This window comes from Vulpes vulpes, chromosome 6 (genome assembly GCF_048418805.1).
Source record: "Vulpes vulpes isolate BD-2025 chromosome 6, VulVul3, whole genome shotgun sequence".
Taxonomy (NCBI): Eukaryota; Metazoa; Chordata; class Mammalia; order Carnivora; family Canidae; genus Vulpes; species Vulpes vulpes.
The window spans coordinates 64,743,726-64,770,601 of NC_132785.1; the positions used below are offsets into that span (position 1 = coordinate 64,743,726).

The window sequence follows — 26,876 nt, forward strand, 5'->3', positions numbered from 1 at the left end:
CACCGGGGCTGCCTGAGATCTGCATTTTTTATGTAGACCTTTTCAGTTATAAATTTCACTCTAAGTGCCTCTTTCATTGTGTCCTATAAGGTTAAGTATTTTCTTTTTAGATTTTATTTATTCATGAAAGACAAACACACACGGGGGTGGGGGGGTGCAGAGACACAGGCAGAGGGAGAAGCAGGCTCCATGCAGGGAACCTGATGTGGGACTCCAAGATCATGCCCTGGGCCAAAGGCCAGCGCCAAACCGCTGAGCCACCCAGGGATCCCTGGTTAAGTATTTTCTAGCTCTGTTTTCATTTGTTCAAGGTATTTTCTAATGTCTTTTGTGATTTTTTTCTTTGAACCAGTGTTGTTTAATATCAAAATATATTGAATTTTCCCCAATTTCCTCCTGTTACTTTTAATTTCATTTCATTGCAGTTGGATAAAATACTTTGTATAATTTAGATACTTTGAAATGTATGGCCTAACAGATGGTTTATCCTGGGGAATGCTCCATGTACACTTGAGAAGAAACTGTGTTCTGCTGTTGTTGGTTGGAGTGTTCTAAAGAAGTCTGTTAGGTTTAGTTGGTATATAATGTTGTTCAAATCTTCTATTCCATTGCTGATCTTCTGCCTAGTTGTTCCATTCATTATTGAAAGTAGGGTATTGAAGTCCAATAGTTTCCCTCCATTTCTCTTCAATTCTGTTAGTTTTTGCTTCATGTATTTTAGGACTTTGTTATTAGGTGCATATATAAGTATAATATCCTCTTGATGGCTTGACCATTTTATCATTTTGACCTTTGTCTCTAGTAATGATTTTGTCTTAAAGTGCATTTGTCTGACATTAGTCCACTCTCTTTTGTTTACTTGTTTACATGGAATATTTTTTCCTTTTTTTTTTTTTTACTTTCAACCTATAAGTGTCTTTGAATTTAAAGTGAGTCTTTTGTAGATAGTGTATAGTTGGATCTTTTTGTTCTTCATTCTGCCAGTTTCTGCCTTTTAATTAGAGAGTTTAGTACATTTATATTTAATGTAATAACTGTTAAGGAAAGATTTCTGACATTTGCTAGTTGTTTTCTATATGTCTTATGTCTGTTTTGTTCCTTACTTCCTCCATTATCCCTTCTTTTGTGTTAAATATTTTCTAGTGTACCATTTTAGTTCCCTTGTACCATTTACTATTTTTGAGTTATTTTCCGAAAATAAGCATCATGATTAACATCATAATTAATAGCAATATAGTACAGATTAATGCTAAACAATTTTAACAGCATACAAAAAGTACACTTCTATATAGTATCATTCTTTTCACTTCATTGTGCTGTTACCACATAAATGATATCTTTATAAATTGTGTACTCATAACACAGAATTACAGTTTTATACAGTTGTCATTTAGATCAGATAGGAGAGGGGCACCTGGGTGGCTCAGTTAGTAAAGCGTCTGCCTTCGGCTCAGATCATAATCCCAGAGTCTGGGAATCAAGCTCCACATCAGGCTCCCTGCTCAGGAGGGGTCCACCTCTCCCTCTCCCTCTCCCTCTCCCTCTATGTGCTTTCTCTCTCTCTCTCAAGTAAATAAATAAAATATTTTTTAAAAAGTGAATAAATAAGGGCACCTGGGTGGCTAAGTGATTGAGCATTTGCCTTTGGCTCAGGTCATGATCATGGGTCCTGGGATTGAGTCCCACATCAGGCTCCCCAGAGGGAGCCTGCTTCTCCCTCTGCCTATGTCTCTGCCTCTCTCTGTGTCTTTCATGAATAAATAAATAAAATCTTTTTAAAAAGTAAATAAATAAATCATATAGGAGAAAAGAGTTACAAACAAAATCCACTTATACTTTTATGTTTACCTATGTAATTACCTTTACCTCTTTATTATTTCTTCATGTAGATCTGAGTTACTGTCATGTCCTTTCAGTTAAGCCTGAAGGACTCTTTAATGTTTGCTGTAAGGCAGGTTTGATAGTGATGATTCTCTTAGTTTTTGTTCATCTGGGAATGTTTTAATTTCTCCTTCATCTTTGAAGGATAGTTTTGCTGGATTTAATTTTTGGTTGATAGTCTTCTAGGATTCTGAATGTTATACCCCTGTATTCTTACCTCCCTGGTTTCTAAGAAGAAATCAGTGCTAATTTTACTCAGAATTCCTTGCATGTGATAAGTGACTTCTTTTGAGGGTTTTGTTTTGTTTTGTTTTTTGGCTTTCAATAGTTTATGATATGTCTAGGTGTGGATATCTTTAAGTTTATCCTGTTTGGAGTTAGTTGAGCTCCTTGGATGTGTAGATTCTTTTTTTTTTTTTTTTTTACCTATTTCAGGAAATGGTCAGCCATTATTTCTTCAAATATTCTTTCTGCCCTTGTTCCTCTCTTTTCTTCTAGAAGTCCCTTTATGTATTTGTTGATATACTTGATGGTGTTCCAGCATAGTCTCTGAGGCTCCGTTCATTTTTCTTCATTTTTTTCTTTCCCTCACATTGGATAGTTTTAGTGGACTTCAAATTTGCTGATTTTTTCCTCTCTTTGTGCTGATGAGCTCCTCTAGTGAAGTTTTCATTTTTGTTATTATAATTTGGTTCTTTCAAATATATTTTTCTGTATTAGTATTCTCTATTTGTTGAGATACCATATTCATACTTACTTTTAGTGCTTTAGACATAGTTTCCAAAGATATTTGAGCATATTTAAATAAGTGATTTAGGGTGCCTGGATGGCCCAGTCAGTTAAGTGTCTGCCTTTGGCTTAGGTCAGGATCTTGGGGTCTTGGAATCGAGCTCTGCCTCAGGCTCGGAGCCTGCTTTTCCTTTTCCTCCCTGCTCGTGCTCTCTTTGCTATCTCTGTCTCTCTCTAATAAAGAAAATATTTTTTAAAAAAATAAAATACTTGATTTAAAGTCTTTGTCTAGACAAAGTCTAGGCTGGGCTTAGTCTAATGTCTGGGCTTCCTCAAAGACAGTTTCTATTGAAATTGTTGCTTCTTTGCATACCTCATTTTTTGTTGGAAATTGGACATTTAAAGTAACACAACATGGCAATTCTAGGACTCAGATTCTTCCCTCCTTGCCAGAGTTTTTTGTTCTTGCTGTTTATTGTTGTTTAGTGACTTTTTAAAAATAATTCTGTAAAATCTGTACTGTGTCATGTGGGGCCACCAAAGTCTCTATTCAGTTAGATTAGTGGTTAGCTAATGATTGGACAGATTCCCTTAAACACCTGGAACCAGTGAGTCTCTCAGTCTTTACTGAGGGATTCTGTGTGTGCGTTGGGGTTCACTTTCACCACTCAACCAGGCAATTGACAACTGTGCTTAGCCTTCATCCTGCTTGTATGACCTCAAGGTAAGAGACTGGGCCTTTTCAGGTCTTTTCTGAGCATGCATACAGTCCTGCATATGTATATGCATATGGTCTAGATCCCAGGAATGTCATGTTTTCAGAGTCCACACCAGCAACTCATTCATCTGTGCTGTTAGCCTTTTTTTTGCCCCACTTGATATTCACATCCTCAGGCAGCCCAAACAAGTGCTTCTAATTATTTACAACAAACACTCCTGGGGAAAAGGTTTTTCACACGTGGTGAGCTCTAAGCTCCAAATCCTGATGAGTTTGTGCTCCAGGTCAGGTCAAATAAAAGCAGCCTTGCAAGTAAGTAGAGTCTTCCAGTGAACCACTGGACAGGTCAAATGATTAGTCTCTGGGAATGGGCTTTTAAAGAGTTCCAGCCCCCAGGAAGATTGCCAAAATGTTGGTTTTCAAGGCTACCACAGAGCTAGAGGAGAAATGGGAATAGGGCAAGTTAAAATGCCACAAAGTTCACTGTTCTTAACCTTATTTGACTATTTTTCTGGAATAAACATTCCCCAGATTGCTGCAAGCCCTTTACTTTACGGAGCTCTGAAAAAGTTGATTCTGACAATTTTTGTCAATTTTCTCATTCCTTTTATAGAGAGAACTTCTGGTGGTCTTTATGCCACCATTTTTACAGTCATTCTAAACCAATGTAATGAACCTTTGTCTTTAGCCATTCTTTCTGGTAATCCCCATCTTAGAGGGGGAACCAAGGCACAGATACATTAGAGCACATCAAGGCAGTAATGGATCTTGGCCCACAGATTCATGAAACGGAGAGAAAAGCACCTTTAGGAGACACTGCTAGGTGATTTGTGAGCTTTTTCACTTGCTCTTAGCCCCTAATATATATACTGAAAATCTTGGGTCCCATTTCTTTGTCCTGGTCCCAAGTATACCTGAATGAATCTCTTTTCCAGTTCATGGGTTATCTCACAGGCTCATTTTTATGTTTTCCAGAAACCCCTTCACCAGCTTCTACTCATAGCCTATCTTACAGGTAAGTAATTATGCTTCCTTTCACTTGGGATCTGTTCACACTGACACTCTGCCAGCAGCCCTGGGGCTACTTCTCTGCTGGCTTATACATAACACGAAGTTTCTAAATCTACCTTGTAAACAAGAGAGCATTGAATATCATCATGTCTTTATGTCCAAATTATTTCTAATCGCAAGCAGGGTATTTTTCCCTGTTGTATCTAAATAAATAGGCTCTCCCTTTACACATGCTCTTTACCTTTACCTTCCTTTTCTCTGCTGATGCTTCTCTTTCCCCTCCTTAGGCCTTCACCTGCCTCTTCTGGACAGGGGATTTTTTCTTTCAGACCATCCATAAATGGTAGTGATTCAGGCCACACAAGAGTCCTCACCCCCAACAATTCAGGTATGTTAACATTCCCAAAGGAATGGAGTTTCAACCATTCACATATATACTAAAATGAAGATTTTCAAGGTAAAAAGAAGTTAGGAAAAGAATGGACTTTATAATGTGCCTCTTAAATTGCTTAGCTGAGTCTTTTCTCTTCTGAGTAGTGTTCTACAGATTAAGACCTACCTATTTACCCTGACCCATAAGTAACACTGCCAAAGAATTGTCCAAGGAAGTTATCTTTCACCATTCCAATTTTATCCTCCAGGTCAGAGGGAAAGCAGAACCCCACTAGAGAGTCTTCCTGGTTTCCAGCTACCAGTCCAACAGGTGAGCCCTAGCTAGTCTAACTTGCCTGCATATGAAAACGCAGTTAGGCCCGCACATGAAATACCTTATTGGTTTCCTGTTAAGGTGGTAGAATGTAACCAGTGGAGAATGACATGGGTTTCAAATGTGGTAATCATGTATTCACAATTTTCCAGGATGGTCTCAATTTTAAAGATTCTGTCCTACTATTAGATTAACTTCCTGGTTAGGGGTTTAAAAATTAGGTCACATGGTAGTGAATGGCTTTAAAGTGAGAGGTCTTGGCCAGCGTGAACTAAGTGTGTAGACACAACTAACATTCCCAAAAGTTCCACCAAAAAGTATTTCAATGGAATATATCTTTTGGGTAGAGATACTGCTTGAACAAGGAAAAACCATGTGCACTTGTCTAGAGATGGTTAGGATAATGCTTTATACATTTATGGGACTATGATATGATGTAGGCAACAGAGGAAAAGGGCATGAACGAGAAGAGAGGTTTATAAGGAGCTCAACATGAAAAGGCCAATCTTGCCTTTTAACTTTTATGGCTCAAGTTTGGAGGATATTTAGGCCCTTTTTCCATGCCAACCTCCTGGTGACCCCAAGGACATACTATGGGATGTAGTATTTTGCTCTCATATTCCAAGTGTCCTTTACTTTCATTGGTAAGAAATTAGGGTCTAAGCCCTAAGAGGCAACACTGGGGAAATAGCATCCCTGAGATCCTCACAAATGGAGGGATTAACCTACAGATGAAAAAATACCTGAGACATATAAACCATCTACAAATATATGACCCCTAATTAGATTCTGATTGAAACAAAGTGTAAAAAACAAAAACGAGGACAAAAAAACAAAAACATTTATGAGAAAGTTGAAAACTGAATACCTATTGGACACTTGATATTAAAGAATTGTTAATAGTTTTGTTTGAGTTTTTTTTTTGTAGGCATAATGCTATTGTGGTTAAGGTTTTTAAAATAGTCTATCTTTTGGAGATACACACTAAAATTTTTAAAGATAGGAAGTTAAACGACTTTCTAGGTTTTGCTTTAATATAATCTAGTGGACATGGGACAGAAAGTAGAAATGAAAAAGAAATGGCCATAGTTATTTGTTGAAGTTGGGTGATGGGTACTCATCAGTTCATTATACCACTCTAATTTTGCATTTTTTGAAAATTTCAATAGTAAAATCAAAAAGAAGCTATTAAAGGAAGTGCCACCTCCCCAGAGGCATAAGAATCCTGCCTCCCTGGTAATCGTCTCTGGGCATAGTAGTCAGATATTCTAGGTCTTCCAAAATAGTTTTTATAATAGTCTGCCCTATTACCATAAGCCACTAAAATGTTCTAGAGAGTTTCATAATTAGCAACAAAGCCTTTGTCATACTAGATGTATCAAGCCTTAGTTTGGAAAAGTTAGTTATCACACAGTAAGAGAAAACTATAGAGAAATAATAGCAGTGGTTTGCTGTCTTGATAAATTTCATGTAATGGTTTGAGAGGGCCTTAATTACCTTGTTATAAATCGCCCATATCTGCCTTCCTGCCTTCTGCTGCAGACTCTCTATGAACAGAGACAGATGGGGTTAGCCAGGTCAAGAGAAGCATGGACTACTTCCAGATAGATCATCTTCAAGGTCTGATCTCTTCATATTGCTTAAGGAAGGCCTATAACATCTAATACCCATTAAGTGTGATGGCCTTGGAAAATGTTTCCTCATTTCATTGTGTATCCTTACCTCTCCTGATCTTTACCATATACACCCTGTATTACCTCCTGGAAAAATGGTCAGGCATTATATAAGGCTAGTACTTCAGGATGGTTTAGATCTCTCCCACACTCATGTTAACTCTTTCATTTCCTACAACTTAAAAGTTGTAAAAACAATTCTTGGCATCAGTAAGGATGGAAGGTTAATATACTCATTAAGTCTGGTTCATTTCTAGATTTCATTCTTTTAGCTTTGAATATATTCTTCCATTGCCAGTGTTAATAAGCAACAGCTCTGTTCCTTGTCCTAATTTATTATATCTCTTCTGTTTGCATGTAGTTTTGTCTATGCCTAGTTAACTATGTTGATTTCCCTTTCTGTTGGATTACAGTTGGAGACCCAGACTTTCAGCTTACTAAAGTATATAGATAAAATAAAGATGTCCTTTTATTGTTATTGCAGCTCTATTGGTATTATATCACAAGCTCTATAATGGTGGAATGGGCAAAGAACACCACCACTGAGATGAAACATGTATTCTTTAGATACTAAATAGAAACAGAATTAAATAGGTCGGCCACCTGCAGGCAGACCATAAGCAAAAATATTGAAAAAGAATAAAGATAGCAAACATCTCTCAGCAATAAATTAGGTCCTGGGGATGACCTGGAAGCTGAACCAGGATTGCCTATTCTATCTGGAGCTCTGAATTTTTTTAAGGGCACTTCTAGACACCTCTTCTGGGCAAGAGCCTGTGCTATATAGCAGGTACAGGCAACAGATCCGCCCAGTGATACTAATGTGCTGCCTTTTAAAGTTTTTGTTTTTTAATTTTTTTAAAGGTGTATTTGTTTTAGAGAGCAAGCACATGTGTGCATGTGAGCGGGGAAGGGAGAGAGGGAGAGAATCCTCATGGAGAGGCCCTACTGAGTATGGAGCCTGATCTCACAACCCATGAGATCATAACCTGAGTGGGAACCAAGAATTGGACACCTAACCGACTGAGTCATCCAGGCACTCCAAGTTTTTGTTTTTTTTAATCTACCTCAGTATATCCTGCTGCTTTACAAAAAAAAAAAAAAAAAAAGAGTACACTAAATCAGAATGTTAATGGATTTGGCTCCATTAATCTCTAAACCATGGAAGTGGCAAAGTGGAGGAGAGAGAAATAATTTTATTTTTGGCCTTTTTATTATTATTCTAGCAATTTGGGGCTTCCACTTTTATTTCTAGATGGTTACCCGTTGATATCTTTATATCTGATTCCAGCTCATGAAAACCACTCTAAAACATCAATAATCAAGTCAGTTAAAGACCAGGGTCCCTCTGTCCCCAAGACAGATCCTATAAAGAGAGGGAAAAGTCTCAATTACAGACACAAATTGAACCAACACCAAAAAGATGAAAAATTAGTCTCTTGTCAAGATAGGCAGAAGGGAGTTTCAGGTTTGTAAAACCAAACCTGGAACCTACCTGCACCCACCTTCTGAACAGTAGAAACTATCCCTCTTCTCTATCTCTCCATAACCTAATTCTACTTTTTAAAAGGACATTTCCCCTAATTCCCACATCCAATAAATATCCAATCTAAATTACTCTCCACCCAATTATTAAACTTTTCACAAGCTCCATGGGGAAGATTTACCCTGAGACAAATAGTGAACAGAATGGGGATTTTGGAAAAAGATTTAAGAAGTACAAGGCAAGATGGTCCCAGTATCAAAAATGAAAACATTCTGCTACCTGTGCAACTCAGTAACGAGGAAGGTAAAAGATACAGTCAAGTTGGTGTGCGTTAAGGAAATACTTGTGATGAGACTGGGACATACTAAGACTCATAGCTGTATTATGGCATGGACTTGTGCTGAGAGAGAAGAGGTGCGAAGCAGCCTTACATTCCAGGGAAAATGGTAGGATTGGGGGATGCACTGTAATCATCAACTGAATCAAAATTCTTTACTCCTCCTTTCCAATCCTCCTATAGATGTGGGGCCAAGGTCTGACCTCTCCATAGTACACTAAGGGAAAAGAACAGCAGACTTGAAGAGACCAAAAGTCTTTTCCCAGCTCATGGACCATATCCTTAGCACTGTCTTCATTGAGACTAGAACCCTGATTTCTGCCCATCCAATCCCCACCTTTCTCTTTGGGTTCTATAGTCATCGTCCCTGGTCCGCCCTCACTACATTCCCAATCCCCCAACCTCAAGAACACAAAGCTTTTCAGTTCTTTGCCACAAAGTAATTTTAAAAATGTGGTTTCTTTAAACAGTTACTAAGTTGGTTCATCTTTTAGTAACAGACCTTCCCTCCCCTAGTCCCCTCAATTCAGTCCTGTATGATCACATCATCATCGTCATCGTCATCGTCATCGTCATCTTCCTCCTCCTCCTCTTCATCCTCATCATCTTCTGGCAGTTCTTCCTCCTCCTCTTCCTCCTCTTCATCTAGACAAACCACCACCTCAGCTGGCTCAGGTAATTGAGAGTCAAACCAATCCAGTACCTGCTGGGTGCTAAGCCTTGATGCCTGACTCAGTTGAGGGATATCACTTTCCCGTAGCTGTTGGTGTGCTGCCCAGTACCTCTCCAAGGGTCGTATATCCGGTGGGGGTGGGGGGTTTGGCAGAGGTGGTGTCTCAGCCCATTCATTCAAGGAGCGGGTTGAAGGTGGGGGTGTGGGAATTGCTGGGTCCTGGAAACTAGGGGCACCAGGTACTGCATTGTCCCGAAACCATTTTAGTTGCCCATGCTTCAAGGCATAGCGTGTGTCACCAAACCACTGAATAATCTCAGGCCGAGGTAAACCAGTGATCTGTTCTAATTTATGGTAATCCTCACGCCGTGCCCACTGGCACTGTAAAAAAAAGGATTTGAGGATAGCCAGCTGCTCTTTGGTTTTGCGTTTGGTCTTTCGCTGGCGTTGCATATCTGGGGAAAGGTACTCTGCAGGGCCAACCCTACCTGGTACTGAGTTATGTCTTAGCCCCTGAGGCCAGGCTGGCTCCAGATGTGGGGGCAGTGCCTGTTCATTGGGTGACAGTGGCTGTGAGATACAGCCCAGTGACTGGAGGGGTTTAGAGGTGGCAGTAGCTCCATTAGCCAGTACCGGGAAAGTGGAAGAAGAGGTAGAGGAAGAAGAAGGAGTCATATTAGATACTGACTCCTGCTTACAACTACTAGTAAGTAGTGAGATTGGGGGGGGCTTTTCCCGAGCATATGGCTGGTGGATAGCTGTGGAGTGGTTCCAGGAAGCAGAACCTAGCCCATGTGACTGGTTGGGACCCCTGCCTGACTGCCCCTTAGAGAGGCCACTGCTTTGAAGATTCTGCCAAAAATCTGATTGGTGGGGGAATGCCCCACTGCCAGGTGCAATCAGGGGTTCCTTTGCCTTCTGCTGACTCAGCAGCTCTGAGGACTCCTCAGGCTCTACCTTCAATCCTTTCATCTGAGTGGGCTCACTAAGAGTCAGGGGCACTCTTCCAAGACCCATTTGTTCTGGGGGTGGCATTGGAGAAGAAGGCACCTCCTCTGGGGGCCGCCCTGCATGATGAGTAAAAGACAGAAGGGATTTGAAATGGAGCTGGTCCCGATGGTAGACCACTCGGGCTCGAGTCTCTTCTATTTCTTCAGATGACCAGCTAATGCCACAGCGGAGGCGCTGGGCCATGAACCAAGTCTTGACTTTCTCCATCTGCAGCCCATAGCGTAAGCAGAGAAGGGCAATGTCTGCTAGACTGGGATAGGGAAAGTAGCTGAAGGTTTGTAGCAAGTGTTCATTGCCATCCAGCTCACTGGTCTGGGCTGCTTGGGTCCACACAAGCTGTAGCTCCTCGGAGATTGGAGGGAGGCAGATGAGCCCCGCCGGGGAGCTATTAAGACTGCTGGCCTCTTTATTAGGAGGCATGGTGTTTTCTGATTTGTGCCCTTCAGAGATAGCTGTAATAAGAAGAGAAACAGCTCAATCACTGGGGCTCCTCTTTCAGCCCATTGTTCAATTTCTGCCAAACAAAATGTTGGACTCCAATTCAATCGTCTATGTGTACTGTGTTGAATTGCCTTTACAGTGCTTTAATTTCTCATTTAATTTTCCTAACTTTATGAGCCTGTTATAATTCCTGTCATATGTATGGAAAAAACCAAAGTCCCATAGAAGTTAATTTAACCCCAAGTGACACGACTGGTGTATATTGTCACCAGGACAAAACTCTGTCTTTAGAGGTTAAGGAGGAAAATTCATCCTTATATTGCCTTTATTTTTCTAATTCAAACTCACTTCACCCTCAAAGTTCACAAGAGTCACAAAATGAAAACTCAACCACAAAAACCATGAGGTGCAGTAATCCCAGAACTGATGCAAATGCTTTAGCTCCTGACAATTTAGGATTACCTCTCTAAAATGTGAAGACGAATGAGGAATACAAGAGGAATATCTAGAAAGGGCAGCACTGTTCCTCTGCCCAGCCCCCAGCCCCTTTCCTCTTCCTTTCTGGGTGGTGGAGTCCTTTGGGGAGGGGAATGATGGTGCCTTTAAGTAAGCCCTAAACCCAAACCCCCCTAAGCTTTTTCTCTCTGTAGGATAAGAAGTCAGATATCTAGAATAAATGGCACTTACTCCTCCTGGTTTTGGGGTCCTGTAGGGGTAGAGAGAGGGAACTGTCTCCACCAAGTCATCCTTGGAACAAAGGTTAGCCCCTCCCCCCAGCCTTTGTCTCTTCTAACAGCTCAGTCTCTCTCCGGGGAGCCTGGAGAGCTCCCTCAGAATGTAACAGCCCCTCCACACAGGGTGGAAGGCCTGCCGCTCTTATCTTTGCAGCCCAGCTTCTCAGGGCCAGGTGGGCAAATTCACTATGAATTGCAGCCAGGTCCTGCAAGCTCCGCAGCAGCACCACTGCTCCCAGGACTGTGGGTATGGAGGCTGCGGGGAGAGCCCTTGACTCTGCATCGTTCCTGAAATACCTGCTCAGGTTATTTCCCAGAAAGGTCTGTTGACCAAATTTTCACTCAGCTCCCTGTCTGGGCACTAGTAACTCCCTGACACATCTGTCACCCTTAATTCTAGAGGAATCCCATCTGAGTTTATAAATATTTACTTTTGGTAGGTTAAGGATGGGATAGGATTCCTATGTAAATGCTATATGATGAACAGAAAATCTCAAGTCCAGGAAGTTATAGTACACTGTGGTTATCAAGGGACTTTATATGACGATTAGAAAAAGTTGGAAGCATTTTAATGTGTCATGGTTTCCTTTTAACAAGTGGATCTAATGAACCAAAGGTAAATCCGATCCTAAAGTCTATACAGCTCGAAGAGAACCTTAAGAGGGTAAATGGAGGCAGCATGGCACAGTAGGTAGAAATATGATTCTTGAGTAAGGCCAACCTGCAGTTTGAATCCCATCTCTGCCACTTACCAGCTATGTGATCTTGGGTAAGTTCCTGAATTTAAATGAGCTTTAGTTTCTTCATGTGTAAAAAATGCACACAGTGCTGTCTGGTAAAGTTACATATTTTTACCAAGTACCTACTATATGCTAGGTGTCATGTGTAGGCAAGAGCTAAAGCAGCTGTTGGGGTGGAGGTCTGGGGTGAGGCAGAGTTGAGATCAGTTGCAGCTCTAACTCTTCCTAGAGTCCTGCCAGTCCTTGGACAAATTATTTAACCTCACTAAGCCTTAGTTTCCTATTAGAAAAGAAAGGCAGTCAAAACAGCACCTTCCTCACAAGTTTATGGCCAAAAGAAAAAAATGCAGTTGACATGATGCCTAGAACAAAGTAAAGGCTCAATAAAGCACAGCTTTTCTCATTACTTCAGCCTCACAGGGTGATTCTGATATAAGGGAATGCTCCTCCTAGACAAGGAGGGAAGTGAAACAAAGGCTACATTCTTTATTTTTATTTATTTATTTTTTTTTTTTACATTCTTTAAAATCATGGTTTTCAATCTGTTTTTGCAGGGTCCTAATTCTAATGAGCAGTGGAGGAAACGAGGATATCCATGATTTTATGCTTTTTATATTTTGGGAGTTGGAAATAATTCCAGAATGGATTATGCTGTTAAAAGGAAAAAAAAAAAAAAAAAAAAAAGGATGAAAATCACAGCTTTAGAATTGAATCCATAATTTGGACATAAATCCTTTTTGATTGCCAGATGAATTGCCAATGTAGTAGTAGCTCTACTTTTAGTCTCCAGGTTTATCCCAGACACAGCTGAGTGGCCTGTGAGCAATTGTTTACACAGCCAGGTGCTAAGCCACCATTTAGACACTGTGGCCCGTTAAGACCACCACCAAACCTAAGGTGGAGAATACTTTATGATTGCAACACTTGACATCTACTTAACCTTATTTGTGTCCTTTTTTTTAAGGACACAATTACACTTTAGATAAGAGAAAACTGTACCATAAGGAATAAAGCAGTCCAGTGTAAGGATGAAGACTGCTGGACAGGAAATAAGGCAGGCACAGCTATAAGCCTTACAAGGAAGCATTTTGCTTTCGTTCATGTGGTGTGCTATCCTCCAGATTCCCATGGTATCAGTTTGATGTTTCAGTATAATATACAGTAATGCAAATACCAAATTTGGTGTACTGTATGCATCCAGTTTGCTAATTACACAAAACAAATTGCGGAAGATTTCCTGATATAGAATGGTGACTTAAATCAAGGCACAGCTGTATAGCTACCTGGTACCTCCCTGGAAGAATCTGCCTTTGACATAGGAAGAAACTACAACCAGAGTGTGGCTCATGAGAACTATAACGAGGGTAGACCTCACAGTAGTCAAAACCACAGTGAAGACACTATGGTGTCTTGTGTTCTTGCACCTCCAGCTGGAAGGGGAAGAAAAAGAAGGGAATCAAAACTGGGGAAATAAGGAATCCTATGGGCAGAGATGATAGTGATGGTGGGATTATCAATTCGGAATAATTACTAAATTTGTACCCTTATTAAATATGCTGGATATGCCCTACTGCTACATCAAGCAGCTAATAAAAAATATGAGAAAAACATATATATATAGAGAGAGAATAACAACACCCTTCTTTCCCTTTGGGCTTTCCATACCCATGGACAGGCAGCAGAAAAGAATGGGCTACCTTAAACTTCCAGTCTAGGTGTCCATACAAGTCTAGGAAAAGAGGTGTTCACAACTTTAGGCTTGAGCCTAAACTTATGGTTAAAGCAGAAGACAGTTCAAATGAAAAACTAATGATCCTGCAAAGTTACCCTCTATCTTTATTCAAAGAATTGAAATACTCTCTGAAATGTGTTTTGGTGATAGTTTTAAGGACCTTAGAGAATTTTTAGTGGTATTCAACTTATGTGCTTCTCAACTTTTTGGATCATGAACCTCTTTGAGAATCAGATAAAGGTATGGACTCTCCCTCAGAAAGTTATGACTACCCCCCCCCATAAACATCCAAACTCACACATTATATATATAATCTCAGAAGCCCCAGTTAAGAACCTCTGAATTATGTCCTCCCAACTTAATAAAAAAAAAAAAAAAAAAAAAGCCGTTTTTTTATGGTATGTTTTAGAAAAGCAGTTTTCTATGGTAACTGCTTAAAGAGGAAATACAGCTTGATGTGAATGAATCGAAAGAGTGGATGGAAGACTCGAGAATCTAGAAGGTACTGGGTATTGGTGATATTAATTGGAGAGAGTGGAAGGGAGAGGTGTTCAACTGGGCCAGGAGCCTGGCTTAACTGACCCACTGGATTATATGACCAACACCTTACAGTGAACTGCATACTAGAGGCTGGTGGCCTATTCTCTAGTGTGCCAAAACCATCTTTCTTCAGCTGCCCTGTGTGCTTGGACCAGTTGTGTGTGATTCCCAAAATATGTTTATGCCCATATTTTTTTATTCATATAATAATGTCATTAAATAGCACAAAAACCTATGAAAAATTAGTGCACTAAAAGTTGTTTCTATGAAAACAAAGGCAAATGTTTTGGAAAGACAATACAAAGGAGTGTACAATTGTTGAGTTGGGAGTAGTAGGCAACTATAAAAGACTGGAAGGGCAGGGGACTTAAAAATCTCAAAAGTTTTCTGCATTCAGATTGCTTCAAAAGTGTTCAAATTTTCACTGCATTAAAAAGAACCCCAAACCTAGAAATCATAGATGAGAGGTGGTGACACATCAGAATTACCTGGGAAACGTAAACCAGGGAACCCTCCTCATTTTGACTTAGTCTGGACTGGGGCCCAGGCATCAGTACTTTAAAAGGTTCTCAGGGTGCCAACAGATTTGAGATTTGCTTGTGTAGTTTATACTAGAAGGCAATTGGGAACTCCAATCATCAGACTTACACAAAGAAAACGCCTGGACACTACCCCAAAAGATTGGTGAAATGAACATACTTTTAATGACAACGATTAAAGATATGTATGAATCATTAAAAAAAATTCCCAAGTCTAACTGGCTTTTTTTGTTTTTTTCGATCATTGCCATTTACCTGTTCTAATCCTATAATATAAAAGAGCTTCAAATGTATGGTGAGGAGGTTCATATGTAAAAGATCTGATCTGGGCCCACATTACCAAACACGTCTCGGCTTGAGTCTTCTTTCAGTTTAGAAGTCTCAGATTAGGACGCAAAAGCAGGAACCTCTGAGGATTCGAGTTCTCACTTTCCCGGTTTGTTTGGAGTATGGCTGGGTAGGGGGTCGGAAAGGGCAGTTTCTCCCAAACCTTTCATTCCCAAAGACCACTGCTCCCCAGAAGTAAGGCCAGATTTCTGTACGTGTGTTGAGGTCGCCAGAAGATAGTCGTGGGGGGAGGAGAGGCCTGGGAAGGAAACATTTCTCCTATCCTCCATTTCGCAGGCAGTCTACAAGGCTCCAAACTGGGTCAGAGAACAAAAAGTTGCTGCACTTGGGGCGATGAGCCCCAGGGAGCAGACGAATTTCAATCCTCCCCTCGCGGAGGGCGTCCCGACCCAGCCTTCTCCTCCCTACACACCCACTCACCCTCCCCCAGTTACAACAGGGAACCGAAAAGTCCAGAGGAGAAAGGAGAGAGAACCGGGCGACTTCGAGCCTAGAATTCTCCTCCCCCCATGAGCCTGGGGACGGGGCTCCGGAGGTCGGAGATCACACAGGGGCTGGGAGGGGAAGTCGAAGGGGCTGGGGATCACTCACCGCGGTCCGGCCCGGGCGGCGGCTCCCAGCCTCGCACCATGGGCCGGGGGGAAAGGGGGAGAAAGGGCAGGGGGCCTCCGGGGTGGGAATGGGGTTCCCGCCCGGTGCGGCCTGCTCCAAGCCCACCCGCGCGGAGGGCCGGGACCGGGACTGCCCCCCCTGTCCCCGAGAGCGCGCCCGTCTAGCCCAACCCTGCTCGAGCGAGTCGGAGGCGGGGCGGCTGGGTGGGGCGGGCTCCGGGGCGGTGCCAAGGTGGCCCGAGTCCCGATTGGTGCAGGCGGCGGGCGGGCACCGCCGGGTGCACTGGGGCGGCCATTGGCTGCGTGAATCTCGGCTGAAGTCGGTTATTGGCTGCGTGGGCCCCAGCTGGGGTGGCGATTGGCTGCTGGGGGCAGGGAAGATGTCCCCCGGGGCCAGGGCTGCGAACGGTACCCCCGCCGTCGCCCCCGACCCTTACGCGCCGGACCTTCGGAGCGGGCTGAGCGCTGGTCCTCCCGGAGGGGTCCCCCAAGGGGTCCGCCGCAGTTTGTGGAATTGTCCAAGACTCGCTTGCAACTACTGCCCATTCCTTCCTCCCGAAGGAAGACTTTCTCGGCATCTCCTTGCCAGCCTTACGCACAAGCGGGGCCGATCCGCGCCTGCCCAGCCGTCAGCAGCGTCACTGTAAAACGAAGCGCCTAGAGCGAACGGGACCTCGTTCTCCGGATGGATCAGATGTCTTGCCGCCTGAAAGACGAGGATCCGAGGAGCCCGGCCCCTTCGGAACACCGGACAAGTGTTCCCAAAGACTAAGTGCTGGAAGGAGACCCCTAGGCCCCCTCTCTGTCCCAGTGAGGAGGACCTGGAACTCTGACTTGTCTTTAGGAACCTTAGTTTTTGCTGTCAAGAAAGGGCAGTAAAATGGATTTTTCGCCAAAGTCGCCACACACTCTTAAGTTGTGGGCTGAAAGTTTTTATATTTTGGATTCTTAGTCTTCAGACTAAACTTGGGAACAGTCCTTTCTGAAGTGATTCTTTTGTTCTCATGCTGGTCGTCAAAAAAGTCTCTTCTTGCCTATTTCGGTCACTTAATAGTTTACATAACTACGGTAATTTATAAAACAATTTCAGGCGTCGCTCTGTATTCCAGACACCACCTCTCCCCGTATACTCCCTCCAAAATCAACCCCCATTATGGATTCTTTATTCCTCCAATTTAAGGTCTAGAATGCTGTCATAGTTGTCAGACATCAGAAATATGCTTAAGCACTGAGCCCTATTTTATTTATGTTATTATCCCTGTATTTCTCCCTGCACACCTCCTAGCCCCATTACATTCAATAAAAATGTCAACCTTTTAAGAGCCAGGCCCACAATCTCACAACTGTGTATCCAGCAAAAACATCATAAGCATAAACAAGGGAAAGATAAATATGTGGAGGCCGAGAAAATTAAGGCCATTCCACCTCAAGTTTAGCGTTAGCACAAGTACAGCCATCTTAGCTTCGGCAGCCATCTCAGGCCCCTGTGAACAAGAGCTGAACCTTACCCTACTTCAGTTACAGGAAAAACCGCAGAACGCCCTTGACAGAAAGTCCCATATCGGAATGAAAACAGAGCTTAAGAAACTCCCCCACCCTTTCCCCCATATTGGAATGAAGAAATTCCTCCACCCCTTCTGGAGGTCCCCTAGACCAGCCCATAAAAACCCAGCTGGAACCCACCTCAGGGTCCAAGTCCCTGCTCCACTGTGTCGGGTATACTTGGACCCAAGCTCGAGCTTGCAAATAAACCCTCGTGCGCTTGCATCGGTGTCGGCTCCTTGGTGGTTTCTCAGATTCGCAATCTTGGGCACAACATATATACTCAGCTTTAAAGTTAGAAACTTCTGATTCCTCAGGGTTTAAGCCTGGACTGCTGGTATGCAGACTTTGTCCTAAATCATGACTATTCCCATGCCCCAGTGGTTTGTTATATGATGAAGGGAAAAGTGAAACATTTTAGGCAGCAGCAGCCTCAGTTTTCAATGGAGATGTTGTTCTCTCATAATCCAAACAAATAACAAGACAAATAACAAATAACTTCCCGGTTGACCAGGAAGAACTCGTGCTTATCAAGCTGGAAAGCCAGGCAGGCAATGTCTGTGGGAACTTAGTGCCTGCCCCTCCCTAGAGGATTCAGTTTGGCTCTCTGGCAACACTGATCATAGGCTTGGAAATCTGAAAGGTGGACAACTCTGCTCATTAAGAAACTCCCTCCTGGGACACCTAGGTGGCTCAGCAGTTGAGCCCCTGCCTTTGGCTCAGGGTGTAATCCTGGAGTCCTGGGATCGGGTCCACATCAGGCTCCCTGCATGGAGCCTGCTTCTCTCTCTGCCTTTGTCTCTGCCTCTCTCTGTGTGTCTCTCAGGAATAAATAAATAAAATCTTTAAATAAATTAAAAAAAAAAAAAGACACTCACTCCTGAGACTCCAGAATAGGGAGCAGAACTGGACAGGTTTAGGAGAGGGAAAATCCAAGGATAGAAGAAATCCACCTGCCCCTAGAGTGTGTGGTGAAGACTCCCTCTTATGTGGATTTCACTCTAAAACTTTAGAAGATGGAGTGGACTGTATGGGGATTGGAAGAGAGGAAGAGATCCAGGCTATCTGAGATGGGAGGGCCCCACCTTTAGCAAGACAACGAACCTTCCCAGCTCTTCCAGGGACTAGTGCTGAAGAATGGGGATTCATCATGCCATCCTCAATATAGAGATGTTAATCCCCCATATTGGTGGAAATTCTCTCTTCCTTTGCATGACTTAGGTATTAGCAGGATTAACCAAGAGGCACATTTACCCTATAGCTAAGGAAGCTGAAGTTTCAGGGCCATCTCTTGCACAGACCTCTTCCAAAGCACTGAAGGAGCCCCAAGAACATGTTAACATGGTCATAGTTTTTTGTAAAATTTGAAAAAAATATTTCAACTGCAATTGACTAAGATTGATGTCTCTTTCCTTTCTGACTTCCCCTCATTATACTTCTTTTGTCAAGTGGCCAGTGGAGGGGCCATAGGCATTTTGGGATTGGCTAAGGAAATTAAGTTGGGTTTGGGTTGGGTTTGCTTTGGGTTGAGTAGGTATATCACTGTGGTTTGCAGTTACTTCTGTAAATAGTTTAATAGTAAGCATACTGTTAGGGGCTGAACTGTGTTGTCCGACCCCCCCCCCCAACACACTCCATATTCTTACTGTGAAGTACTAACTCTCGATACCTTAGAATATAACTGTATTTGGAAACAAGGTCTATAAAGAGGTAATTAAGTTAAACTGAAGTCTTCTGGGTGAGTCCTAATCCAATATGACTGGTATCTTTAGAATAGGAAATTTGGACACAGACACGAACATAGGAACTACCATGGGAACACATAGGGAGATGGGTATCTATAAGCCAAGGAGAGGAACCTCAGAATGAAGTCAACCCTGTGGATACCTTGACCTCAGACTTCTACCCTCTACAATTGTAAGGGAATTTCTGGCTAAAGCCACCCAGTCTGTTGTATTTTGTATGGCAGCTCTAGCAGACTAATACATCTACATTAATACTAATGTCAACAATCCAGAGCATATTAGTCATTACAAATTTGAAATGCTCTGAAATTTTATATCACATACATCAAGGAAATTTGATAGTGTTTTTTTTCAAGTTTGATAAAAATCTGAAAAAAAATTGTGATATTCTTATCACTTATAAAGTGTGAAGGTGAAAATTTTCTAAATCACTAAGAATAAAAAAAAGTGTCATGTAGAAGACTTTTCTATACTCCTTAGAGAAAACATAATCATCATAGAAGCTATCAAGAGCATGCACTCAAAAATAACATTGTAAAAAAAAATGCTTTTCAAGTAGGTTTTACAATTTTATTTTTCTTGATTTTATATTGTGGTATTTGTCAGCTCTTTAAACATTTTTATCTTTTCTCATTCTAAACTATTTTCACTTTTGTGACTAATGTGTTTTTCTTTTAAAAGCCTCCAAAAAGGGGCATCTGGGTGGCTCAGTGGTTGAGCATCTGCCTTTGGCTCAGGGTGTGATCTCGGGGTCCTGGGATAGAGGCACCCCAAAACTAGCATCTACCCCTGGGACAACCCAAAAGGATATGGGGAGTTTCTGCCTCACTTAGGGGAAATATGCTCCACCATTTTGTGCCTGGTCTCCTAAGAAATCCAAAAGCTGAGGGCTGACCAATCAGAACTGCAACTATTAAAAGATTTGGGATAGCTAAAGCTGCAGTGAAGGAATTTGTGGAAGAATTTCAGACAGACGTAGCACTAAACTGTGAGAAGCCAGGAAAGACATTAGGGCCACAGAGGGACTTTAGGCAATAAGCCACAGAGAAAAACCCTGGGAAGGCCCCACTTACCTCTCTTTGGGTGTCTGCTCCTCATGCTGACTCTACCCTTCAGCATATCTAGCTTCACAACTAAGTGTGGGTGCTCTGTAGTGACATCACAACTTGGCCATTATGATGAAATTAGGAGAATCTGATTATTCTCAGGTTAGGGCTTTCCTATTAGAAACATTGTCTCATTTGTGGGTAACTGGATTCTCTCATCGTTCAGGTGATGTGGAAGTCAAAATTATGTTAGAACCTGATCTTTTTCAAGGATGCCTCACTTTAATATTTATTGTTCCACTCTGGATTAGACAGAGGTCTTTGCTTTTCCTCTTCATATTTCTTGTGCTTTACTTTAGGGTTGCCCTTGATAGAGAAAAGGGCTTTGCTCTGCCCTTCAGCGCTTAAGAAGAATGTAACTTAGATGGCCCCCCGACACAAGGGGAAACTCGGGGCTTTTACCCTTTAACTGTACCAGGAATTGGTGCTGGGTGCTAGGGAATTAGAGCTGGGCCCCCTGATAACTTTCCTACCACTACCCAAATGGTGGGTGTCTTATACCAGTGCTGCTCCTCTGTATCTTCTGCCCATCCAACTTTTGTGTAGTAATAGGACAACAATGGACAGGGCTTTTAGGAAATGAGATGACCAAGAAATGGGAAATAGGGAAGAGGAATCTTGCCGCTGGGTCTCTTGCCACCCTCCCCCCCCCCAGAAAAAATCAATTTATCTCAGTATCTTATAATATATATTCATATTTTACCTTTATTTCAAACATGAGGCCTCTTAACCAGAAGGGAGGGCAGTTGCATGAGGAAGCTAATTGAGGCTCAGCTCTAGTGGGATTGGGGCCCAGAGAACAGGGCTGCGCTGTGAAGGGGATGAGGACACTCTGGGAGGGCCTGATGAGAACTGTGGTTTGGGGGGATTCACATAGCAAACTTGCAATTCCTCTCCAGGTTAGCTAGTCAAGGGGTGGGTTATTCAGTCTTTTTTTTAGCAACTTCACTGTTCCTTAGCAATATCACCCAAAGTGCCAAGGCTTGGGAGAACAGAGAAAACTACAAGTGCCTTTTGTTTCTTTTTATGCCGGGATAGAAAAGGGAGTGGAAACTAGCAGCAGAAAATGAAACATTTGTGATATTATCCTTGCCATGAAAAACCCCAGGTCTGATTGTGCAGCAGCCTGTTTTCTAGCCTGGGAGTGGGATATGGTCAGGAAGGCTGGGGTTAAGCCCCATCTCCAGCTGCACTAACAAATTCTCTGGCCCTGCTGAAGTCACTCCATCTCCGGACCTGTGTTCTCATCTGTACTGAAGCAGGGACCCCAGTGATCTCTAAAGATAAGCTTTTCCAGGTCTCTGATTATATGACTTGCAGATTGCAGGGATCCAGAGGAGCTCCAGAGAAACACAGGTGTTAGAAGCAAGGGAAGGCGGGTGTTAGACTGAAAAGTTCAGGAGTTAGGTCTTACTATGAAGAGAAATAATGAGCTGCATTCATAAAGAGAAACAAGGTACAAGAAGAAGGCTCGTAGGTGTTAAGACAGGTTGGTGTAGGGAAACATCGGAGGTCTAGATGAGAGAAATGGGCAATGTTCCAGCTGTATTGCTTCAAGGGTTCAAGCCCCTAACCAGGGTAATGTTTTCTCTTACAGTGCTGTCTCGTCCACAGCTGACGTATTATATGTTAAATTGTTCCTGTTCATATAGTCACCAGCCTTTAGGGGAAAGGGCTCATCCCAATGCCTAATATGTAACACATCTCTAAAGATTGCTTCAAACTTCTAGTATTTCCCATTCCAGATTAGATCACCAGCTTACCCCCAGGCCCTGGGGCAGCTCTATATGGGAAGAACTAGAAGATTCAGGTGTTAGTTCTCTAAAGCTGAGAATGGGGGGTGGGTGAGCCAATGTACTTCCTACAGAGAGAGCTCAGGGAAAAATGGATTATCCTTGGTTCCTTGTCTCCAACCAGTTTACATTTCCACTCAATACTACCCAGGCTTGCAGAAAGGGCCCAAGCACAGACCATTTGGGAGTTGTCCGAGTCAGGGATACCTTTTAGTGGAAACTTTAGGGACTGGTCAGTTCCAGACTAGTCCGGGGAGTGGAAAAGGGTGTCACACCAACAAGTGTGGGTTGGTTACAGCCAGGAGAGAATCCCAATCAATGTACAGAAAAGCTGGAGTTCAAATGGGTTCCCAAGTTCTCTAGCAGGCAGGCAGTGTGGTACCTTGCTGATTCTGCACAGCCAGGACACTGGCACAGGAGAGAGCAGCAAGCTCCTGCATGGAGCTTGGGACCCTCAGTACTATGCCTTCTCTGAGCCAGTTTGGAAGACTGGGAGGATGGGAAGGCAGAGCAATTAGAAATTGTGTTCTTTTCCCAATAAAAGATTATATATGGCAAAGTTTTCAGTTTTGTTTAAAGTAAAAAATACAGTAACATGGCTATGCATAGAAACTCTGGAGATCCTAACTATGCCATTTACCAGAGATATGAGCTTGGAACAAATTACTTAGCTTTTCTGACCTGTTTTCTCATCTCTGAAACAGGGATAATATTTCTCAACTGATAGAGTTGTTCTGAGGATTATAATGCATGCAAGACACCAGATTTTAGTTGCTAAAGGTGAGCTATTATGATTGTTAATACAACATGACAATAATGCATACACATTAGGCAAGAGATTATTATACACTGAGCCTCAACCCAGGCTCCTCCTTCTCCATCATCCTCCCTTGGGCTCTTCATCGATGACTAAAAAGTGCATTGTTTGGTGGCTTCCAGGAATTTCTTTCTTCACTCTGCTGGAACTTTGACCTGAAGATGATCCACAAGATGCATGAAATTTTTTGTTTTCTTCATCAGGTAAGGATGATGTTTAAACCGGCATTTCTTTGAGGAGCAACTCGAGATTCCTCTTTTTTGGCCATCTTCCTTCAAAAGACTAAGGCTTTGGATAGGAGGGGCATGGTAACAAGCCCCATACTCTGTTCTGAATGCATGTATGGGCCCATGTGCATGCACTCTCTGACTTAGTAATAAGGAAGAGGGGGATTCAGAAATTTTTAAGAAAGTAGTAACAGGTAGAAAAGGGTGTGGGGAACTGGTTACCTGGGAGCAGCTGTTCATCTGCATCAGGAACTGCTTCTTTTCCCTCTTCTCCCTTCTAGAAGACTGTCAAGAAGGAGCCTGAGGAAGGAAGGTGGATCAACCATGGTCTTGGAGAAAGGAAGAAGGTTCTCCACCCCTTCTGGAGGGAGAAGGAATAGCAGAGATCAACAAGGACGAAGATGGAGGCAAATGGAAAAGAGAAAACGAAGGTGAATACCCTGTATACTAAAAGGAAAATGAAAGTGATGAGAGAGAGGGACAAGGAAAGGAAAAAGCTTAGGAATAGGGCAAGAAAGGAAAGGAAAAACTACTAGCAGAGGTTAGCCAGGAGGGGAGATCTAAGGCATGACTGTGATAGAAGAGTCCAGCTTTCCCACTTTACTTGCTCAGGGTATGGAACAGACTGCCATCTTCTGGTGCCACTTAATTGGCTTTGATTCTTGATTTGAAATGTTTTCCATTTCTCATATCCATAATCCTTTATCCTAAAGAGAGCCTCACATGGTTTCATCTCTGGGGCTCCCAAACATTATTTTCCCCAAAAGAGATGCAGCTGCCCAAAACTGTCTTAAAGGACCTAGACTGGAAGTCTGTGGGGGTCAAGAGCAAAAACCACGGGGCAGAGGATGAACTGCAGTTTGGAAGAAGCCCTGGAATACCATCAGGCTGAAGTCTGGTTATGAGATGCTTCCTGGGCTCTGAATATTTGTGTCAAATATTCATCCTCAGCCCTACCCAAATGCTGAAAGTGCTGTGTGTTCTGAACTGTAGCACTCCAACTGTAGGTTGGAGATTGGGGCAGATCTACACTCTGCCACTCATAAATCATAAAATATCAAAGCAAGAATAGACTGTGAGATCACCTCGCCAAGATCTAATTTTCCAAGATGAAAACTGGGGCCCCGAAAGGTAAAGTTAACTTTGCCCAAAGTAATACGGCTAGTCAGTGAGTCTTTCTGAGGCAGAATCATGAGAGTGATTCTTGTGATTCACTATTCCATGACAAATACAGTGCATAAAGAGCTTAGAGGTCATTAAAAGGCACCCTAGGAAGGTATAAGGCTGGCATTTTTCTGGAAGCCCCTGAGTGTACCAACTCCTCAGGAATGACATTATTTGGCTACAAGGACAGGCCTGGAGTTGGTTTCGCCTTCATTTTAATCCCCAGGGCTGCCTGGAGGAGGACGAAGGAGCTCTGATTGCGGTCTGCCATCACTCCCCAGGCCAGTCAGGGGTCAATTAAGCCCGGGAACGTCAGGGATAACCAAGGAATCGTGTCCTAACGCCTGGGACTGAGGAGCAATGGCCAAGCTCCTGGAACTTCAGCAAGGCAATGATGGCTGAGTTTAAAGCTAGGATGGGCAGGACTGCGGGACCTGAGGTGGCAGTTGGCGGGTTAGAAGAGGAAGGAGCAATCCAAATGACTTCAGTCAGGTGGGCTCCTACTCAATCTCAAGGAAGTAGCTAACCTTCACTGCCTAGGCCTGACGAGTCCACTTCCTTTCTCCCAGCACTAGCTCACGGTATAGGACATCGCATCGACACCAATCTTTTGCTTTTTTTCTAATCCCTCTAATCCCTTCTTCTATGCCTTGGGTTCCTATCACATCCAACTCCGGTCCTCCCATCCCGATGTCCCCGACCTTGGTTGTTTCCGCCCACTCCCCACACCCCTTTGATTTCCCCCCCCCCCCCTTGACTCCCTCGGACAGCTCCCAGCCAATCTCGGTTTCTCTCATTCCTCCCCGCCAAATCTTCGGGCTCCCCCAGCCCCTGGGTGCCTTTGGTTTGCCCGCCGCCGGCCGCAGGTGGCTCAGATAAAGTGGATCCAGCCCTGGGGCTCCGGGGCTCCGCCACTCCCGGGGTGCTCGGGCCCACGTAGCGCATAGTCGCGGCCGCCGTTGTTGTCCCAGAACTCGTGGCCGGTCACGCGGTAGCGCAAGGCGAAAAGCAGGGCGCCCCCAATGGGTGGCGCGGGCAGGCGGAAGGCAAAGCGGTCCGCGCGCGGCGGGGGCGGGGCCGGGCCGGCGTAGGAGGCGGGCGCTTCGCGTTGGCTCCGCCAGCCGTCGGCGCTCCAGCGCACGCTCACGCGCTTCTCGTAGGCCAGGTCCAGCACGCGCGCGCTCCCGGCCACGCCCAACGGGCCCGCCTCGGCGCGTTCCAGGCAGATGCGCTGCGCCTGCAAGCGGGCGGCGAAGCCGGGCTCACTGGCCGGCTCCAGGGCGGCGCGCGCCTCCTGGGGGGGGGGGGGGGGGGGAGGAGAGGAGAGACGGGGGCGGGGTCAGGCGAGGCACTGGACCAATCCGAGGCCGACCCCGACGTCGCGCAGTCGGGAGTGGAGCCCCGCTGAGAGTGCGGCCCCAAGAGGAAAGAGCAACAAGCCTAGGGTTGGGAGTGGACGTAGGTGTTCCTCCGTAAGTCCTCGCCCACACGCCCACGGCGGCCAGGTCGGGGAGGTCCCGGGGAAGGGGCGTGCCGCCGCCGCCTGCCTACCTGGAGGCCGCGGGCGCGAGGCCTGCACGGCGCGAAGTGGCGGAGGGCGTCCCTCTGCAGCTGCACTTGCACGTGGCGAGGCACCCGGGGCAGCTCTCCGGGGCGGAAGCGGCGCACCGCGGCCAGCTCCAGCCCAAGCGCGTCGGCGAAACGCACTCTCTTGCGGGTGTCGGGGCTGCGGCTGCGGGGCGCCCGGACGCCGCCGCCTCCGGCGGGAGCAGAAAGAGCCCGGCGACCCCGACTCGGGGCGTGAGCGCGGGATCGGGCCCCAAGGCGCGTCCCGCCCTCGCCGGGCTCCACCTCCGGCTCCTCCTCGAGGCTGGGCCGCTGGCTGCGGTAGTAGGCACGCTCTGTCAGCGCGGCTATGAAGCTCAGGTTGCGGGGGATGTCGGCGCGCGGGGGCCGCTCTCGAGACATGGCACCCCCCGCCCCGGCCCGGCCCTCCTGCAGCGCCGCCGCGTTGCCCTGCTCTCCTCTCCCCCGACCGCCCGGCGTCCGCGCAGAAGCCGCCCCTCGCCGCTGCCGCTGCGTACTCTCCTTGCTGTCACCTCCAGGATCTCCACCTCCTGTAGCTCAGTCTCCCCTCCGTGACTACCTTTCCCCCCGCTCTGGCTGCCAGCTCCCCGGGTTGTAGACCATCATCTCCTGCCTCCTGCGGGCTGTCTGCTCTGAGCGTGCGCTCAGCGGCGCTCACCCTCCGGTGCCGCGGCCCTCTCGCCCCGGCCCCCGCCCACAGTCCGCTGATATGGGGCTCCCCGTCAGTCTTCGCAGTGTACCGGGGGCGGGGATCCCCCTTCCGGTCTTGATGAGTGAGACCACTCGGGCTTTTTTTTTTTTTTTTTTTAAATAGCTTCAACCTCTCCAGCACCGGAAGGGTTAATGCAGAGGACAGAGTCACCTTTCCCGGTCTTGCAGACTGGTTCAAAATACCCAGCGTGTGACTTTCTCTTTAGAGTTTCACCGTTTTCTTTTCCAAACCCTAGGCTCCAGGTTTTGGAGTGGGGTGGCGGAGGGAGCACCG

General features: G+C 44.7%; 3 protein-coding genes across 8 annotated transcripts in view; 1 reads left to right on the plus strand and 2 right to left on the minus strand.

The window, feature by feature from the left end:
- The window catches only part of RNF212B (ring finger protein 212B), a 34,607-nt gene extending 27,411 nt beyond the window's left edge, over positions 1 to 7,196 (plus strand). The window contains exons 12-15 of the mRNA XM_026007532.2: positions 4,304 to 4,343; positions 4,627 to 4,727; positions 4,981 to 5,042; positions 6,588 to 7,196. Of these exons, the coding sequence (XP_025863317.1) occupies positions 4,304 to 4,343; positions 4,627 to 4,727; positions 4,981 to 5,042; positions 6,588 to 6,653 (269 nt within the window). The 3' untranslated portion in view covers positions 6,654 to 7,196. The remainder of the gene's footprint in view (positions 1 to 4,303; positions 4,344 to 4,626; positions 4,728 to 4,980; positions 5,043 to 6,587) is intronic.
- A 716-nt stretch (positions 7,197 to 7,912) lies between these two features.
- On the minus strand, positions 7,913 to 16,108 carry HOMEZ (homeobox and leucine zipper encoding). The gene is made up of 2 exons (XM_026007533.2): positions 15,891 to 16,108; positions 7,913 to 10,677 (listed from the first exon to the last, which is right to left on the minus strand). The coding sequence occupies exons 1-2, from the start codon at positions 15,928 to 15,930 to the stop codon at positions 9,068 to 9,070; spliced, it is 1,650 nt and encodes a 549-aa protein (XP_025863318.2). The 5' UTR covers positions 15,931 to 16,108; the 3' UTR covers positions 7,913 to 9,067.
- Positions 16,109 to 20,990: 4,882 nt separating this feature from the next.
- Positions 20,991 to 26,532, minus strand: PPP1R3E (protein phosphatase 1 regulatory subunit 3E). Of its 6 annotated transcripts, none has more exons than XR_012002095.1 (4): positions 25,856 to 26,532; positions 25,144 to 25,541; positions 23,363 to 23,501; positions 20,991 to 23,068 (listed from the first exon to the last, which is right to left on the minus strand). XR_012002095.1 is itself a non-coding variant. In XM_026007534.2 (2 exons), exons 1-2 carry the CDS (start codon positions 26,270 to 26,272, stop codon positions 25,176 to 25,178), a joined length of 783 nt encoding a protein of 260 aa, XP_025863319.2. In that variant the 5' UTR covers positions 26,273 to 26,532; the 3' UTR covers positions 20,991 to 25,175. The 6 variants fall into 6 exon arrangements, 2 of the variants coding, with proteins under 2 accessions (XP_025863319.2, XP_072617312.1); XR_012002094.1 differs by having other exon boundaries at positions 25,144 to 25,598; XR_003236341.2 differs by having other exon boundaries at positions 23,363 to 25,598.
- Positions 26,533 to 26,876: the final 344 nt, after the last annotated feature.

What these genes read in the sequence shown, in the direction of transcription:
- HOMEZ (XM_026007533.2), bottom strand. Translation starts at nt 15,930, where the DNA reads ATGGTGCGAGGCTGGGAGCCGCCGCCCGGGCCGGACCGCG. An exon ending in GCCGCCCGGGCCGGACCGCG is followed by an intron (nt 10,678 to 15,890) that starts GTGAGTGATCCC and finishes TTCTTATTACAG; the next exon opens with CTATCTCTGAAGGGCACAAA.
- PPP1R3E (XM_072761211.1), bottom strand. Translation starts at nt 26,272, where the DNA reads ATGTCTCGAGAGCGGCCCCCGCGCGCCGACATCCCCCGCAACCTGAGC. An exon ending in CTCGCGCCCGCGGCCTCCAG is followed by an intron (nt 25,599 to 25,855) that starts GTAGGCAGGCGG and finishes CCCCCCCCCCAG; the next exon opens with GAGGCGCGCGCCGCCCTGGA.